Source organism: Drosophila albomicans, chromosome 3 (genome assembly GCF_009650485.2).
Source record: "Drosophila albomicans strain 15112-1751.03 chromosome 3, ASM965048v2, whole genome shotgun sequence".
In the NCBI taxonomy this organism is placed as follows: Eukaryota; Metazoa; Arthropoda; class Insecta; order Diptera; family Drosophilidae; genus Drosophila; species Drosophila albomicans.
In genome coordinates, this window is record NC_047629.2 from 45746285 (window position 1) to 45764308 (window position 18024).

General features: G+C 45.5%; 4 protein-coding genes across 4 annotated transcripts; 2 read left to right on the forward strand and 2 right to left on the reverse strand.

The window, feature by feature from the left end:
* Positions 1–1516: 1516 nt before the first annotated feature.
* LOC117569087 (serine/arginine repetitive matrix protein 2) lies at positions 1517–8291 on the forward strand. Its single transcript, XM_034250103.2, has 3 exons — positions 1517–2830; positions 2886–6614; positions 6676–8291. Exons 1-3 carry the CDS (start codon positions 1965–1967, stop codon positions 7649–7651), a joined length of 5571 nt encoding a protein of 1856 aa, XP_034105994.1. The 5' UTR covers positions 1517–1964; the 3' UTR covers positions 7652–8291.
* A 1094-nt stretch (positions 8292–9385) lies between these two features.
* LOC117569519 (alkaline phosphatase) lies at positions 9386–11882 on the reverse strand. Its single transcript, XM_034250715.2, has 3 exons — positions 11720–11882; positions 9828–10978; positions 9386–9769 (listed from the first exon to the last, which is right to left on the reverse strand). Exons 1-3 carry the CDS (start codon positions 11823–11825, stop codon positions 9431–9433), a joined length of 1596 nt encoding a protein of 531 aa, XP_034106606.1. The 5' UTR covers positions 11826–11882; the 3' UTR covers positions 9386–9430.
* A 287-nt stretch (positions 11883–12169) lies between these two features.
* Positions 12170–13823, forward strand: LOC117569520 (membrane-bound alkaline phosphatase). Its single transcript, XM_034250716.2, has one exon. It carries the CDS (start codon positions 12198–12200, stop codon positions 13755–13757), a length of 1560 nt encoding a protein of 519 aa, XP_034106607.1. The 5' UTR covers positions 12170–12197; the 3' UTR covers positions 13758–13823.
* A 1745-nt stretch (positions 13824–15568) lies between these two features.
* Positions 15569–17707, reverse strand: LOC117568994 (collagen alpha-1(XXII) chain). Its single transcript, XM_052004241.1, has 3 exons — positions 17545–17707; positions 16574–17482; positions 15569–16508 (listed from the first exon to the last, which is right to left on the reverse strand). Exons 2-3 carry the CDS (start codon positions 16608–16610, stop codon positions 15658–15660), a joined length of 888 nt encoding a protein of 295 aa, XP_051860201.1. The 5' UTR covers positions 16611–17482; positions 17545–17707; the 3' UTR covers positions 15569–15657.
* Positions 17708–18024: the final 317 nt, after the last annotated feature.

Here is an 18024-nt window from a genome sequence, read left to right on the forward strand (position 1 = left end):
CTTCGAGAGCACGTGATCGTTAACCACAAGGAGTTGGATGCTAAAAAAAGACAATGCTCAAGGTTTTCACACCAAGGTGCCAAATTTGAGTCAAAGTCTCGTCTCGGGGACGTTTCTTCTTCATTTTTTTGTTGTACTTTTTTGTCATTGTTGACATCTTCAAAACGTAAAAAAACATACAATGCTGTATCTCAAGTTGTATTTCTTTTGTTGTACTCGCAATATTGCAAATCCACTTAACGAATGCGATTTTCGAAAGCGATAACAAGTCACATTTGGGAGTTTTTTTGGTTTTTTGGAAATTATAGAAGAAAAGCAACGAAAATTACACTTGAAGTATTAACAATAATGACAAAGACAAAGCGAGGAAGGTTTTATAGTATATGTATGTATATATCTGTATGTATGTATATTGTGGGGCGCCACAAATTAATTTGCACCTTTCGCCTCTGCTGCCGTCGCTGTCGCTGCAACATCAGCAACAGCAACCAGCAGCAGCTGTCGTGGTGGCAGCAGCAACATCTATAGACAGCAGCCGGTGAAAGTTGCATGCAAATAAAAGGCAAGCAACAAAAACAAAAAAAAAAAAAAACTGTGGCTCAAACAGCAACAACAGCAGCAGCAAGCTGCAAATTCAAATCATGATCTGGTGCACTCTCTTCTGGAGGCTGCTGCTTCCCAGAGGGCCCTTCTTTTTCTTTTCTTGTGGCTATGGCTATGTCATAATGTGCACTGTCTTTTCCTCATTGCAAGCCGAAGCTTAAACTAAAGCTAAAAGCGTTTCGCTTCAGTTGGGTGCCTAACCCAACTTGGCAATTGTGTGCGTTATTTGTCATTTATTTGCTTTTGCACTTCGCATTTGACTGCGTTTTTGCCGCAAACGGCAAACAGCAGCCACAGCAACAGCAGGAAGCGGAAATAAGTGGCATTTGTTGTAGAGTGTGATGTTTGAGTGCGTTTAAATTCAATTTGCGCGTTTCAAATTGCTCTTTAACAAAGTTGCCAATCACTTAAGCTTACCGTTTTTACCAATTTGAAAGTGTAGCGTTTTATCGCTGCCATTTATCGATAGTTGCGTACGACTTTCAAACTGTAAGCACATATTTCATTGCATACTTTCGTGCGGTATGTATAATGCAAGGGAACATTTATCGATGACACATGTTTCTATCGTTTTGTAAATAATAATTAATTTTGTGTTTTCAGATAAATGAAAAAATATTCGTCATGCATTACGATATTAAGCTTCAAATATATTTGGTTCCAAGCACCCTTCCAGGCACGTGTTTGTTGGAAAAACCTCTATGGCCGACAGCTATGGTATGTGGTACTTTTTAGTATATATTTAAGATATGGGGAATTTATTGTCACACAACACAACAAATTTTGCAGTTTTTAAATTAAAAGTGTTTTGCTTTGATATTAATGTGACAGAATAAAAGAAAAACAAAAAAAAAACGAATTAACAGTTGGCGCCCTTATCAGAGCCACTAAGCAGTTCATTTGAGCGAGCGCTGTCAAGTGTATTTGGTATATTTGTATTTGGTATATTGAATATTGAAAGCTGCGGTCACGCTGAGAGCATTATAGATGTGAACGGGATACGACACAATTGTAATGGTCTTTGAAAATGCATAAACACCATTTTACATGAAGTATTCAAACAAAAGCAAACTCAAATCGTGTGCACGTGGATGCGACGCAGCGTGTGTGCCGTACGAGGCGAACAGTGCAAAGGACAGTGCACTCACTAATTGGAAACACAGCACAAAAGACACAATAACCAAGTAAGCGCAAAAGTGTCAAAACGAGGATGAACCACACCCCCCCGTGCAGCACCCCACGCAGCCCGCAAAAGCAATCGCATTGATTACTACATATTTTCATCATCATCATTGTGTGTGTGTGTTTGTATGTGAGCAGCGAGCAACGAAAAAACAATTTACAAGCAAATTTATGCAAAAATGTCGCTAATAATTGGTGGAGGAGAAGCAGTAGGAGGTGGAGGCGAAGGCGGCGTCGCGTTGGCTGAGGAAATGCAAGATGGAGACAACAGCCGAGAACTGGAGCCGGGAGAGCTGGTCACACCGCCCCATCAACAACAACAAGGCAATGCAAGTCCAGCGCTGAAGAAAGTACTGGCCAAGGACGTTATGAACAAATCATTGCGCAAGCTGACAACACAAATCGATAACGATAACGCGAACTCTGGCGAAGAAAATGTGCGCGCTTTGCTGGAGCTGGAAGCCATCAGGCGCAAAGAGGCGACTGCAAATCAAACCCAACCAAATGGCAGCGCCACATGCGAAACAACCTCAACAGAAGCGGATGCGGATGACAGCGAAGGTTTGTACTCTGATACCGATTCCGATTCGCAGGATGTGAAGGATGTGCAGTTGGCGCGCCAGGAGAAGCAAGCGGAAGCAGCTGCCGCTTCAACATCAACTCCATCTTCATCAGCATCATCACAATCACAACAACAATCGCCCGCCCCGCATCACAGCAACTTCATTGGAATCAATCCGCTGCGTTTTCACATGCGTCCGCCGCCGCAATGCTTTGACTTCGGGCGCATGGGTCCATTTCGACCGAGGATGCCGCGTGGTGGCATGCGAGGCATGCGTTCGCCCTTCTTCAGTCGGCCGCCGGCACCCAATCGTTGTATAACGCCCAACAACAGCGTTTTATCAACACTATCGTCATCAACAACGTGCAATGGACCTCAGGCAACGACGTCTCCAAATGCAGCAGCAGGCAGCACCTATGGACCAGCTTTACCTCCCAGTCAAGGCCCAGGACAAGGCGGAATGCGTTCCCGCTCTGAATTAATGTAAGTAGCAGAAAGATACCGACGTCTTTACCTTAAAATCGATCTCTTTTTGTAGCTGGACCACTACGAAGCCATCGATGTCGTTCATTTTTAAATTGGTCAAAGATTGCGGCAACAAGCAGCATCGAGATTGCGGGCCGCGTGATAGACGCAGCAGGGAACCTGCCAGCAGGTCAAAGGAAAAAGCTAACAAAGAGCTGCCCAAGGAACATATGGAGAAGCAACGCGAACGCTCCAAGGAACGAGCGGAGCGACGAGAACGTTCTAAAGAACGTGCACAGCAGCGATCACGTTCCAGTTTAGCAAGCAATCCAGATGCCGGCAAGAGCAGCAGACGACGGGAGCGATCCAATCACAGGGAAAAACGAAGGGAACGATCCAAAGAGTCGAGGCAGAAGACGCCGCGTTCGCGAGAGAGAACGGAGAACCATCAGAGGGCAAGGGAACGTTCCAGGGGGCGATCGAAGCCAACGGAGAAGTCAAATGTACGCCATAGGGAGCAAGAGCGTCGCCACGAGGCGAGCAGCAATGTAAGTAAAGAAAAGTCCCGGGAACGAACAGAAAGGGAGACACGGCGAAGTCGCAGCAAGAGTCGCAAGGCAGAGATAAAAGTGAGAACACCGTCGACGCCACCGCCACCAACAGTAGCAACGGCAGCGGCGACGCCTCAGCCAGAAATACAGCAACAAACACTGCCAGCTGTAGTGCAAAATATGCAAGAACAGGAGAAGGAGCAACAGCAACCGCTAACACCGCCAAGAGCGCCAACGAATGTCGTCGAGACGCGCAAAGCTTTCGATATATTTGCCGAATCGCCGCCAAGACTGATCAAAGAAGCCAGCCCAGTCAGGACATTGACGCCCACGCCAGTTGTGTCGCTGGAGCGAAGTACGACGCCACCTCTTGACAATCGACACGTAAACAAATCAGCAACGTCCCCAGAGCCCGCAAAATCAACAACACCGCAGCTTAAAATGCACAGCGAGATTCACAGTCGCATTGGAGCGCTTCTCGAGGATAATGATTTGCATTTGGATGCATTGTTGGCCACCAAGGAACAGCTACTGCGCAAGAGTCATGAGCATCGCAGCAAGAAGGTGGTAGAAGTGATGCATATCAAGCAGGAAATGGTCGAGGAAGAGCATCCGAGAGAGAAACCAAGGCATGCGAATCCTTTCAAGCGTGAAACAGTATTAACTGAAGGTCGCCGCAGCATGCAGCGCAATGGTGGCTATCGAAATAGCTCCAGAGACAGGGAGAGAGAGAGGGACAGAGAACGGGACAACAAGTATAGGGAGCGCAGCATTAAGCAGGAGAAGAATCGCTCCCGAACGCCGCCGTTGCTTACAGCGCGTCAGATAAAAGTGGAGCGCAATTTGACGCCGCCGCCACGAGATGTGGAGCGAGAAATCGAGTGGGAAATGAAGCGGGAAAAAGAACGCGAACGTGATAGGGAGCAAGAGGTGCCAGTGCGCAATGGAGCGCGGGTTGCCAATGAACCGCCTCCGCCAACCAAACCTCTTGCTGTTACCGCTGATGCACACAGTCCGGATACGGATGACTACATAGACAACTGGGAGAACGATGACTCGACAGCAGGCGGCGATAGCAGTACGCCGAAGAATGCAGCGAACGCAATTGTGGCGCGCTTGAATGGCGACGACGATGACTCGAATACCTTGTGGAATGCCAAGAGCACGCCGCCACCCAGGGCGAAACAGCAGCAAACATCAGCAGTAGCAGAAACAGCAGGAGAAGGAGTCGCAACAACTGTGCCTGACAAGCCGTTGATTAATATACAGGATGTGTATGACACGTTCATGAAGAGTATTAAGATGGGAGGCAACAGCTCGACTGAAGCAAGCAGCGCTGCAAGCGAGAGCACAGCAAATCTGGCTACAACTGCCACAACCACAACAGCCACATCAAATAGTTCCTTAAGTAATTCCACTGCCGAAGAATCTTCCAGCGATGGCACAGATGACGGCACGTCGAGCAGCAGCAGCGGCAGTAGCAGCAGTGCAAGCAGCTCCGATGATGACGACGAGGAGGAGGAAGATGACGAAGACGATGATGCTGATGCTTCGAGTGCAGAGGACGAAGAGCAGACGAACAAAAACGAGCAGGAAGAGCAAAAGCAACTACTCAGCATGGACAACACCGATCAATCGCAATCATCCGCCACCGAAGAGTCAACGCCCGGCAAGCAACAGCTTTGCTACAAGAAGAATAATGTGAGTCGGGATCTGCGCAAGCTGCAGAGTCTCGAGGATAATCTGGCGCGCATACAAATGATGCGAGAGAACTACGATTCAGGTGATGATATCTGTGAGGAGCTACTGAAAATGGAATCGCTGTTCATTACTCAGCGGAATGCCATCATGAACAAGTATCGCAAGTCGGAGCTAAAGCCGCCGACAGCAGCTGGCGATGAGGAACAGCAAGTAGAACAGTCGCCAGCCGTTGAGACGCCGCCGCAAGTCGCCGCAATTGCATCGCCTGTGAACAATATCTTCAATGCCAATCGGGAGGCCATCAAACTGACCATTTCCCCGTTGAAGCTGTCGGCACGCAAACCCGCCATCTTCGACAAGGACGAGCCGGAGTCGACTACGCAGCCAGCGCCAACAGAACCGAAGCTGGTCAAGCCGCACAAGGAGATTGCCATTGTCAAGCCCACTATTATGGATACGCGTCACTCGAAGCCACTGCCACCATCTCCGTTGTCCGTTTCCCGCTCCCATAACTCAAGTCATCATCCGCCGTCATCACATCAGCAACATCCGCCGCATTCACTGAAGCGTTCACGCACCCTCGAACGCTCCAGATCCCGCTCGCTCTCGAGGAATCACTTCCGACGTCATATGCGACCGAGTCGCAGTAAGGATGTCACCCGCTCGCCCAGTCCCAGACGACGGCGACCGCTTACTTCGCCTCCGCTGCGACGCGGACGCTTTGTCAAGGGGCGCATGGGCAGCATGGGACGTCACAGTCGCAGCATAAGCCGCAGTCGAACGCGGAGTCGCAGTCCGCTGCACAGGCGCAATCGCAACGTGAAGCCAGCGATGATGCGACGACGTCGAAGCTCGCTATCGCCACCCGGCGGAGGCAAGCTTTTCGCTGGTCCACGATCGCCACCACCGCCAAACAGACGTCGCTCCTTCAGTCGCGACAGATGCTACTCCCGCTCACCGTTACCCTTCAAGCCGCCTTCGCCGCCCATGCGTCGCAGTTGGTCATCATCGAGGTCCCGCTCACCGCCACGACGTCGCCCGCGTACACGATCGCCGAGCAGATCGCGTTCGAGATCGCCTCACAGTCAAAGCTTTGCCGACTACTTTGTGGAGAACCAGAGCATGGAGGCAGCTGAATACTACTACAACATGACCATGATGCAGCATCAGGAGGCGGCGGCAGGTGGCGAGCACTACGACGGATATGCCTACATGGATCCGGTGTACAGCATGGAGGAGGCCTATGCGCAGTACAGCGGAGAGTATGCGGACGGCGCAACAGCTACTGTGGCGCCCATGAACTATGATTATAACGGCGCGCTAGTGGAACCAGTTGGAGCAGCTGGCGCGGCGATGCCTGTGCTGCGGGAGCTGCCTATGGCACCCATATCGTCCATGACGCCTATAATGCCTATGGCACCCATGCCTATGTCATCGGTGGCTGTGCAAAAGGGCAATGTGCTGGAGATTGTGCCCTCGATGGTGGCGACTGTGGAGCCCTTGGCGATAGTGGCGCCTGTGCAGCCCGAGGTGCCACTCGAAGATAACAGGTAAGTGTTGCCAAAGCATTCTTTATTTCAACTCTTTCATTATTTCGTTTTAATCCCTTAGCAAACCAAAGCGCAAGCGCGTCAACTTTGTGGATATGGTGCTGCCTAACTACGAGAGCGACAAGGAAGATCGCAAAGTTGTAGTACAGCTGCTGGAGCAAAAAGTGCGACAGAATCAACAACGTGCTGCCGCACAGCTTGCACGCGAGCAACAGGCGCGCGAACAGCTCCTGGCGCTTCCCGTACCACCTCGACCCATGGCGCCCAAGCCAACGACTGCGAGCAAAGCGGTGCTGGTGCAGAAGAAGCCCGTCTTTCGTTACTATCACTGTGATGTAGCTAAAGGTTTGGTAATCAAATCACGCGAACGTATCTTACGACCCACACATCCAGCACCGCCACCGCACTTTGATCCCAAGTACATGGCCATGTTGGTAAAGTCTGGACGTCTGCCTATGCCTTCGTTTATGCGTCATCGACCGCCACCGCCTCCTGCCCAGGCTGAGGCCTTACTGCAGGAGTTCTTCACGCGACATCCGCCACCGCCGTTGCACCATGTGCTGCCCCATTATCTGCGCGGTCCACCGCCAGCGATGACAGCGCCCACATCACAGCCGATTCCCGTGCTCGGCTCACAGAGCTACAGCAGCTATCATCCAACGCCTGCGCCCATGCCAGTGCCTGCAGCTTTAACCACACCAGCGCCTGTGCCACAACCTGTGCCGCTACCTCTGCCGCTGCCACTGCCCGTTCCTCCGCTTACTGCATCGCCCATGACATCGACACCTCCGCCATTCTTCACGCCACCGCCGCTGCCCACGTTATCATCGCATTTCAAGGTACAGCCAGTGTCAACGATGCGAGAGATTATGCCGGTGGATATACTGCAAAAGATTGGACCGTTGCCGAAAACACTGGACTTGGATCCTGGTCTGGATGAGCCCACTTCCGATCTCACGGATGCCGAAGCGGCGCCGAAAGTGGCTGCCGATGCCAAGGTGCAAACGCCGTCAGCACCACAACTGCTTGAAGCCTAAGACACAAATCGAAGAGAACAGGAACAGACACGCAACACAATGCACGCTCCTCAGCCACTTCCTGATCAGTTTAAAGATCACCCGGTTCGCTATATTATACACTCTTATAGATAGATACTCGCATGTACTTAGAACCGACAAACCTGCAAGCTGGACACATCATATAACAAGCTAGTTTTAAGTAGTTATCTTATAGCCTTAGCGTGGACGTAGACCTATTTCTTTTTTTTTACATGATCAACCAACGAGCCAAACTCCTGGCAATTATATACGTATCATTTACATTGGTTTTATACTTCCATAGAAACATTGATTATTTTGAATTCATTTTGATTTCATTTGTTTATTGGAAGCAGAACGCATTTATTGTTAACTCGAGATAGTTTTAAATAACTGAGAGCATTATTTAGCATCCTCATTGTCATTTAGTCCATTGATTTCTACAAGAAACTAAAACGCCTGTAAATAGAATCGATTCATCTGGAAAAATGTGAAAATATATCGAATCGAATCCCTAGTCTAAGCAAAGTTCGTATTCTATTTAAGAACAAAAACAAAACAATCGAGAAAATCTAAACAAATTACATTTATACTAAATTCTGCAATAAACGAAAGTACAGTTGCGTACATAGAAACATAACAGATTTTACACTTTTTTAGTTCTAGTTGTATTCTAGTTCTATTGTATCCTTGCAAATGTAAAAAGGATCTTCCTTTTTCGCCCTTAGTAATCGTTTCTACCGATCTGCATTCAAGGATTTTAAGATTTTTCACAACACAATTTTTTAAAAAATTTTATAGGGGGAGGCATGGAAAAATTGTCGAAAATTTGGAAAATCGGTTGTAACTCCGTCGTTTGAAGGACTATCGGAATGTCCTTTAGCATATAAATAGTGCTTGGTGCCCTGAATTAAAATATGTTATAAAAAGGACAAAAGTCCTTACAGGAGCGGAATTAATCGTAAATTTCTCTGTAGATAAAATAAGCTATAACTCGAGAGTCCTTTGAAGGATCCTGATGAAATTGGTGTCAATCGAAGCTATTAATAAAGGTCTTTCAATTGACCAAATATCACTCAAATCGACCTGTTAGTTTCGAAGTTATCAAGGATTTTTCTGTTTTTGGGCGATTCCTGTGGGACCATTATATTTTTGATGGCAATCGAAAGATTTCCCCTTGGGAAACCTAGCAAACAATGTTCTATCAATCTGCGAAAGGATATAACAAAATCATAAGTATAAAAAAATAGGTCCTGATCCCATTCAACTAGAATAATTTTTTTAATTTAATGATGTACTCTTACATGTAGAAAGACTAGAGTGATTTAAGTCTTACTACTTGTATGCATTAAAACCGGAGTTTGAAGGTTTGTTTTGATTTTGACGTTAATCGATGGCTTTTAAGAAGGATTATTCTTGGGCTTAATAAGATTCAAGTAGATAGTTTGGTTTCAAAATTATTAAGCATTGCGTTCTTGACTTTATGAATCTAGGAAAAAAGTTCAACTCTACTAATATTTTCTTAAATATTTATTTGGTGACTTATAGGGTATACTGAGTGTGATAACAGAATATAAAACATAGCATGAACGTTGCATAAATTAATCAATCAATTATCTTATCTTTTAACGGTAAATTTAAGCATTACGTATACGCAGCGTCTATCATATAGACGTCATACAAAACTAATGTTCAGATCTCCTTCAAGTCAATTTAATAAATGACTACTTATACTATAATATCATCAACAGAGGCATCACTTTATTGCAACTACTATTTCTATTTCTTCAGCTTGGTCTGGGCAAAGGGACCAATGTCAGCAGCATAAGCCATCAGGGCGGGAATGGTGCTCTGTTCATAGTTGCCGGCAAAGAAGTGCTCTTTGGGACCTGAGGCAAAGACGCCCACATCCTCGGCGCCATGCGTCTCTGAACTGAGCGGCACAGTGGCCTGGAATTTGAAGTCGGGCTGATAGGTGTCCACATTGGTGAGATCAATGCGACCGTTCTCATTGTAGGTATTGTCATAGCCAGGACCGTTGGCATATGAGAGAATGGTGAAGGGCTTCTCATCGGTGGCCAGATTGGGAGCCAGTGAAAAGATGTTTTGGCGACGATACTGCAAAGGAAAAAGAATTAGTAGAGCTCAATAGAGGTAATATAGTGAAATTCCTTACAGGATAACCGTTGATGGACATCGTGTGCGAGTGATCTGAGGTGACCACAATGAGTGTGTCCTCCTCGGAGGTCATCTTGCGTGCCATCTCGACGGTGTAGGCAAATTCCTTTGTGTCTTCAAGAGCTTTGCGTGCCATGGTACCGTGATGCGCCATATCAATGCGTCCACTCTCCACGAAAAGGAAATAACCCTTCTCGTTGCGACTTAGCACCTTGATGGCTGCCTCTGTCATTTCAGAAAGCGAGGGCTCTGCATAGTCAAGCCTGCTGCGGGTGCGATCGCCGTGATACGGACAGTGCGAGACATCGAAGAGTCCCAGCAGATAGTCTGTCTTGTCCAGGTTGAGATCGTAGAGACCCTTGCGCGACCAGACGTAGTGCCCCTCAGCGCCTTGTTCTTTCTTATCCTGCTGCCAGTCCTTGATCAGATCACGTCCATCAGTTCGCAGACCCAGGATGCCTTCTTCATCGTGCATCTTCTTGTCCCGGAAGTAGGCTCTTCCGCCACCCAGAATCACACGCAGATCCTTGCCAACAGGCCACTCCACCAGCTGGCGAGCAATGTCCGTGTTGACCTCCGTACTGCAGCCATCCTTGGTGATTTTCGTATCGTATTCCCATGCACGATTAGCCACATGCGCATAGACACCAGCGGGAGAAGCGTGTGTGACACGAGCTGTTGTCACTAGACCCGCCCACTTTCCAGCCTCCTGTGCCCACTGGGCAATGCTCTGGGTGTGTGTGCTGTTGTCAGCTCCGGCATAACAATCCTTGCGTTTCACCTGGGCATTGACACCAATGGTGCCGTAGTTGGCCTTAACACCAGTCAGATACGCCGTTGCTGTATTTGCCGAGTCAGGAGTGCGTTCATCAACTGCATAGGTCTTTGAGAGCCCCACATACGGGAATTTCTCGAAGAAGACCTGCTTGTTGCTGTCGCCCATGTAGTTGCGAGTAGCGGCAATCGTGTGAACGGACATGCCATCGCCCATGAAGAGTATGATATTCTTTGCGCGATTCTCATTAAGCTTCTTGTGGTGTTCCAGTTTGTCGGCCAATATAGATTGTGCTTTGTCGTACCAGAACTTGGTGTCGAGCTCCTCATCCAATTCGACATAGGCGCGGGAGCTTGGCATCTTAGGATGTTGTTCTGCACAAATAAAATTATCGGATTGGTTGAAAATTATTCATGGAATTTTGTAACAAATCTTCTTCACAATTATTATCACCAATTAAGAGCCTTGATAACTTACGATCTAACAAAAATAAAATAATCTAAACGTTAAGGAGGTAAACCTTTGGTTAAGAGAAATTAATAGACAGCTCCTTTATGAACCCATCATCCGCCAGAGTTCCTTCCTACATTTTTTTAAATTGCCTCTAAGAACTCAATCGCTAACGGAGGAAAGCTTTAAGAGGTTATAAGACTCCCTAGAAAACGTCTTTCTATTTACTTTTCAAATATACTATTCTATTCTGAAAATGACTGTTTGGCAAAGACCACAAACAAAGTAAAGAGGTCCTAAGTGTCCCTCAAAACTTCTGCGTATTCGCTACTAACAACTCTTTCTTCTTTCTTCTTATATTTCCTAGTTGCCAGTACAAAAATCTCTTGAATAGTTTTCAATAACCCCTCCCATAATGTTCTCAAATCTCATAAATAATCGATTACCTCTTATCTTGATGACTTTATTCCCCCTTAGCTCAAATCGTTTATACAATCTGCTAATCGGTCGGAGCTTCCACTTCGCAACTAATCAACTTAAAGCAAATGATTAGCTAAATTGTAGAGGTATTAATGATCTTTCACTATTTCCCTTTCACTGAGGGATCCCTTCCCTACTTTCTAGCCTTAGCTAACGATAAGCCTTTATCGTTGACATTCACTTACCATGGTCTTGATCGTCTGTTAGATCCGCTCTGGTAGGCGACGTGAGCACCAGGGCGAGGGCCATGGTGCACCAGACTAGCAAACTGCTTTGCAACTTCAGCGACATCTTTACTCTTCTGTTACAACTCGTCCGACGGCTGCTGCTAGACTGTTGTCCAAAGTGAATGCGACCTGGTTATATAGCCTCAAGTTTTGCTTATCAATGAGTTAGCTGAATTGGCCAGTAATCCCCGGTGTATTTCAATTGTTATTGTGATTTGTCCCAATCTTGAGTGGCGATCGATTAATCTTGAGTGCCACCAGCATATGGTATTGGGTAGAGCGAATAAAAGGCCATAAACATCTGTGCGGTTTTAAGCCAATCAACGCTATCAACGCCTCACAACAGCTTGTCTGCCGTTCGTCAAAGTGTCCGTAGCGTGGTTATAAAACGGTCGATCAATTGGGTAGTTAGTACAGTATCTGCCTGACTATCGAGATGTGGACATTACGTTTGCTGACCGTGCTGCTCTTGGCTGCCTGCGTCTTGGGCGGCGCTGTGCCCGGCAAACCGCCAGTGGATGAGGAGGAGCACATGCATCCCGATCTGCAGCGCAATACGCGCACACGAGCTCGCATAATTGAAGGCGAGGACACACAGGACTATTGGCTGTCGGCGAGCAAGGCGCATATTCTGGAGAAGCTAAGCTATGTGCGCAACGAGAAGCGTGCTAAGAACATCATTCTCTTCTTGGGCGACGGCATGGGCTTGGCTACGCTGGCTGCTGCACGAAGCTACATTGGCGGTGAGGAGCAGAAACTGTCCTTCGAGGAATTCCCCTACACGGGTCTCTCCAAGACTTATTGTGTGGACAAAATTGTGCCCGACTCGGCTTCGACTTCAACGTCTTATTTGTGCGGTGTGAAGGCCAACTACGGTACCATTGGCGTCAATGCGCATGTGAAACGTGGCGATTGCCAGGCTATGGCTGATACCAACAACCATGTCTTCTCTGTCGGCAAATGGGCAATGGATGCGGGCAAAGCGGCTGGTCTAGTGACAACCACTCGAGTAACCCATGCCTCGCCAGCGGGAGTTTATGCTCACACCGCCGATCGTGAGTGGGAAAACAATGCTGTGCTGGAGGAAGCTTGTGGCGATTTGGCCGAAGGACTGGATGACATTGCGGTGCAGTTGATTCATGGCGAGGTTGGCGGCAAACTGAAGGTGATACTTGGCGGCGGAAAACGCAGCTTCTACGATCCAGAGTTCTATGAGAAGGGACGTCGCACTGATGGACGCAATTTGGTTGCCGAATTCGAAGCTCTGGCCGAGGGCAACACTTTCGTGAAGACCCAAAAGAAGCTGCTCAAAGTGAATGTGACTGAAACTGATCGTCTGTTGGGTTTGTTCAGCAAGAGTCATATGCACTACCATGTGGAACAACTTGCTGATCCCGAGAACAACGAACCCACGCTGGAGGAGATGACAGAGAAGGCCATCGAAATGCTACAGAAGGAGGAGAACGGCTACTTTTTGTTTGTGGAGGGCGGCAAGATTGATATCAGTCATCACGATACCATGGCACGCATTGCTCTCGACGAGACTGCGGAATTCTCCAAGGCCATTAAGCGTGCACGCGAACTAACTAACCTCGAAGACACACTCATCGTGGTCACCTCGGATCACTCGCATACGTTCAGTGTAGGCGGCTATCAGGCACGTGGCAGCGACATCTTTGGCGAGGCCGAATCCCTGGGCACCGATGGCAAACCCTACTTGACGCTTAGCTATGCGAACGGCAAGAGTTTCGATCAGTACTACGATACGGAAGCCCATGAGCGTATAGATCCCACTTCGCTGTTGTCCGAGGACACTGCTCAACTGTTTCCGGCCACAGCTCCCTTGGAGTCGGAGACTCATGGTGGCGAGGATGTCGGCGTGTTTGCCTCTGGACCTTGGGCTCATCTATTTACTGGAGTCTATGAGCAGAATACCATTCCTCATATGCTGGCTTTTGCTGCGTGTGTTGGCGATGGCAAAACTGCCTGTGATTAAAGCACTGATTGATTGATTGTTTAGTTCTAATTAAACTTCGCACTCTTTGGTGACGATTGCCAAAACGATTCTCATATACGCGTTAATACTCACAAATCAACATATTCATCCGGCTGGGAAAAAAGTTCTCTTTTAAAGGGGATTACAGTTTGAATAAATTTAAAATATATTTACATAAGAAGTTGTCTTTTAAATGGGGATTAGATAGCGGGACAATATAATGGAATTGATTCTATTCCGTAGAATATTGAATTCAGAGTTGAAGACCATAGAATCTTTATTGAATAATAATTTAAATGGAAATATACAATAATAATAATAAATTAAGTATTGAAAAAAAACACTTGTTTTGTTTTTGATTTAAAATTCAGATTTTCAGAGGAAATATTTCTTAAATTTTTTGGACTCTGATGTTTTCGGATTATCTAGGCTATAAAAATTCCAGCGATAGATTAACATACAAAGGATGTAAGCAGTATACAAGACCTCCAGAAAGTTAGTAAAATAACGAAAGCTGTATCTCAAGAGCAGCATAAAATAATCTCTTGTTGCTGAGCCGGACAATTAAATGATAGCTTCAGATTGCAAGTGAAATGCAAGAAGTATAATTTATTGGTACTAGATAGTGAAAGATTTCCTAAATCAACAAGCTATCATTATTGATTATAGTAGAATAACATTATAAATTAATTTTGTTATCTACATATATGTACATATTTATTTGTTTGAAAACAAAAATGCACCTTGACTACATTACCAAAAAAAACAAAAGAAGACTATTTATAGTTTCTCTGAGCAATCGAATCCCTAACTTTCCGCTGTCATAATTCTGAATAATCTCTCAAATAACCTTGTACTCTGGTCTTTTCTATGGAGATTACTTCGAGGGGAACCCGCTTAGAGTTATGAATAAGTTCAACAACATTCGCCGAATCTGATGGGTTCTCTGAAGAACTTATTATAAATAAATTTTTAATGATTAGCCAAACAATATGAGTACTTTAATGGCAACTCAATGATATATGAGATCACGCTACGTTCATTGATTATAAGTACTCGTATAAGTATAAGTGAAATTAAATGGTTATGATCGTAAATTCGACAGACAATTTGATATGATATGAGTGTCGCTGCAACTAATCTTTTTTCGAATGGGAAACAAACAACTTTCTAGATCTAATCAAACTGCAGTCGTGTGATTGCCCTTCAGTTATTAGCTTAAGAAATCGAAACTATATAATAATTATCGTTATCAGCTTTTGAAAAGGTTTTCAAACGGAAATTCCGTAATATAGATAACTCGTTATGTATTTTCTCTTTTAATATATTTGGTCTATGGTTAGTCTGTATTAAATATAGTGTTCTTCATTTCATTCTTGTTTTGGATTTAGTACCTAAGATACTTATGTAAATAGGAATTACTTTTTTTCTTGTAGGAAAATTCTTGTTTCCGAATAGGTTATCAATTTTATTGCGATTTAATAGAGATTAGGATTGAAGTAAAGTCCATATCACAAGTAGAAAGAACATTTCGTTCTTTGTCTTTCTTTTACTGCGTATTTGTCTATTGGGGGTATTTTTTTTTGTAGATTGGATTTTTAAAATTAAAATAAATGGAAATTCCGAACTATACATAGAATGATATCCCATTTATTTTTTGATTTTTTTTTCCAGAATGAATTGTCAATATTGTCGAGATTCGAGCCGAGATTATCTCAAGACCCCAGGAAATTCCATATTAAGTCTAGAATGTTTCGCACACTCTCCTTCTCGCTACCAACGTCTGTGTCTCCATTGAGGTGTGTCAATAAGATTGAGACGCGATTGTGTCAAGATTGTTAGGAATTATCAGTACGTGTTTATTATAATAACTGTATATTAAGTGGATCTACTTAGGAGTCTAGAGGATGACGGCATATCGTTGATCGGTGGTGCGTGGCTGAATAAGCGAAGCGTACTTGTCCCTCAAATCGACGAGGGCGCGCTGAAAACTATCCATGCTACTCTCCAGCTGATTAGTGCTTCCCGGTTCCGAGCTGGCCGCACTATGAGCATTCGGTTCACCCAAAAGCAGCACCCGACGCCAATCGTTGGCATCGGTAATGCCACGCAACGCTGCCTCCTTACGCGATTCTATATTGTTAGAGGAAACAGCAAACATGGCTTCATCTAAGCCTTCGGGTTGATCATCGGGTGTAGGTGGCGTGGCTCCTGGTCTGGCCTGGCCTGGCGGCGTAATTCCTGATGTTGTGGCTGCTGTGGGCACAGCGGCCTGTTGGGCGAGCAAATCTTGCAGATTACTGGGTAGTATCTCATTGATGCCCTCGCGAGGGTTTTCAATTCGCACTAGCTGCCCATCGGGTGTGATACGGAAAAGCTGCGCACGTCCATTGACGCCCGAGGGAATAATGATAATGTTTCCAATGGCTGAGGCAATGCCCTGTCCAGTAACACCGCCAGGACCAGCCAAGCCAAAGTTATTCGGACCGAATCCTTGGCCACCTTGACCACCGTACTGACAGGGAAAGCAGTAGCCAGGTGGTCCTGGTGGTCCAGGCAATCCTCTAGGTCCAATCAGTGGTGGAATGTGTTGGTTGAAGGGCGGCACAGGCGGATAACCCCAGATGCCACCACCGCCTCCGGCACTGCCGAGGCCACCAAGACCTGGAGGGCCACGCGGTCCAGGCGGACCCGGAGGTCCTGGCTCACAGTTGCAGTTCAAGAGCGAAGCATTAGCAGCCGAGTAGAAGCCTGAAGTAAGTCGAAGAAGTTGCAACAGTCGCAGGTGAGGTACAGTTAATCCTTTAGGCACTTACCGAGCAGCAGCACGGCGAGCAGAGAATACGATAACATGATGTGTTCTATGGCAGCAGCATCCACAAACTGAATTGAGAACAGACCTTGGCATCTGTCTTTTATATTAAACAGTTTGAACTAGCTTTAATGATATTCGTTGCAGGGCATTTTCATGTGCATACCAAATGAGATGAGTTCTAACTGTGCTTTCATCAGATAAAAGACGAAACTCAAGAACACATACCATATGCAGTGGGTTGTGCCTGCATCATCGCGGTCATCATCATCGTCAACATCACAGTCACTGCACTGTCTCGTTTGAGCTGAGGTCCAAAGCATGTCACTCAATTCGTGTCAATCATCACATAAAATTTTTACAAGTCCCGATGTTTATTACCCCCATGTTTTGAGATACAGACTTAAAATCACGTGGGCACATTTTTTGTGATTATGAATGAAATCGATTGCTTTGAACACCTTTCCACACTCCGAAACAAGTGAAGGGTTCTAATGTTTGGTCATCAAATGTCAGAAAAAACTATTTTTAAGCGCCGTTATAAACGTCCCCACACATACAAATAGTTAAATTAGGGAAAATTGTTGGGGAGAGAAACAAGAAAATTCGATCGAACTTTTCATTTCCATAAATTAAGAATAAAATGAACACGCTCGGAATTTAATGCTGCGTATACATTCTCTCGTGGAAGTTCTTGAGTTCTTTCTTCATGCTTATCGCATACTTCTCCTGGTTCCCCAACACGCGTCATTAGTTTATCTTGAGTGGCATATCGAAGTGACTTCCATTGTGGAATCCAAGTGGATTCGATTGACAAGACACACTTAGTACGCATACGAATTGGCCGAAAGAAAAAGTGTTTTTTGAGATTGCGTGGAAAAGTACTCGAGTCTTGAGAATCGAAAATGCGCGACTAAAAGATATCCTAGTTCAATTACGTATAAGGGCGTGTAGTTTATTAAACTGACAACATACATTTATTTTCAACGTTATCTGCGTTTGCTATTTAGAAAAAACTTTGCAAACTTGGGAACTCTTGCTCTTCTATTCTTCGAATTCAAACGACCGGAAATACTTATGCGAAAAATAAATGATAAAGTTTGTTTTAGTAATTAGCACAGCAACGCAAAGAAAACAAATGAATAGAGCTTAAATTTGATACTAGAGACTTGGATAGCACCCATACATATACTATACGTTTTCTTAGAGTTTCGTTACGATCTAATCGCAGAAACATTATGAAAGAACGAACACGGCTTACAGCTAGTCACTTAAAAAACATACACAATAATTGACTGTAGTCTAAATGGCTTAAGACAATTTAATTACGATCGTATTATAGTTTTGTGAGCTATAAAAGAATTAATAAAATAGAGCGAAAGGGCTAGAGACTTGAATAGTAACATAAAAACTGTTACAATTTTATTACGATCGGATAATAAATTTAGAATTTAT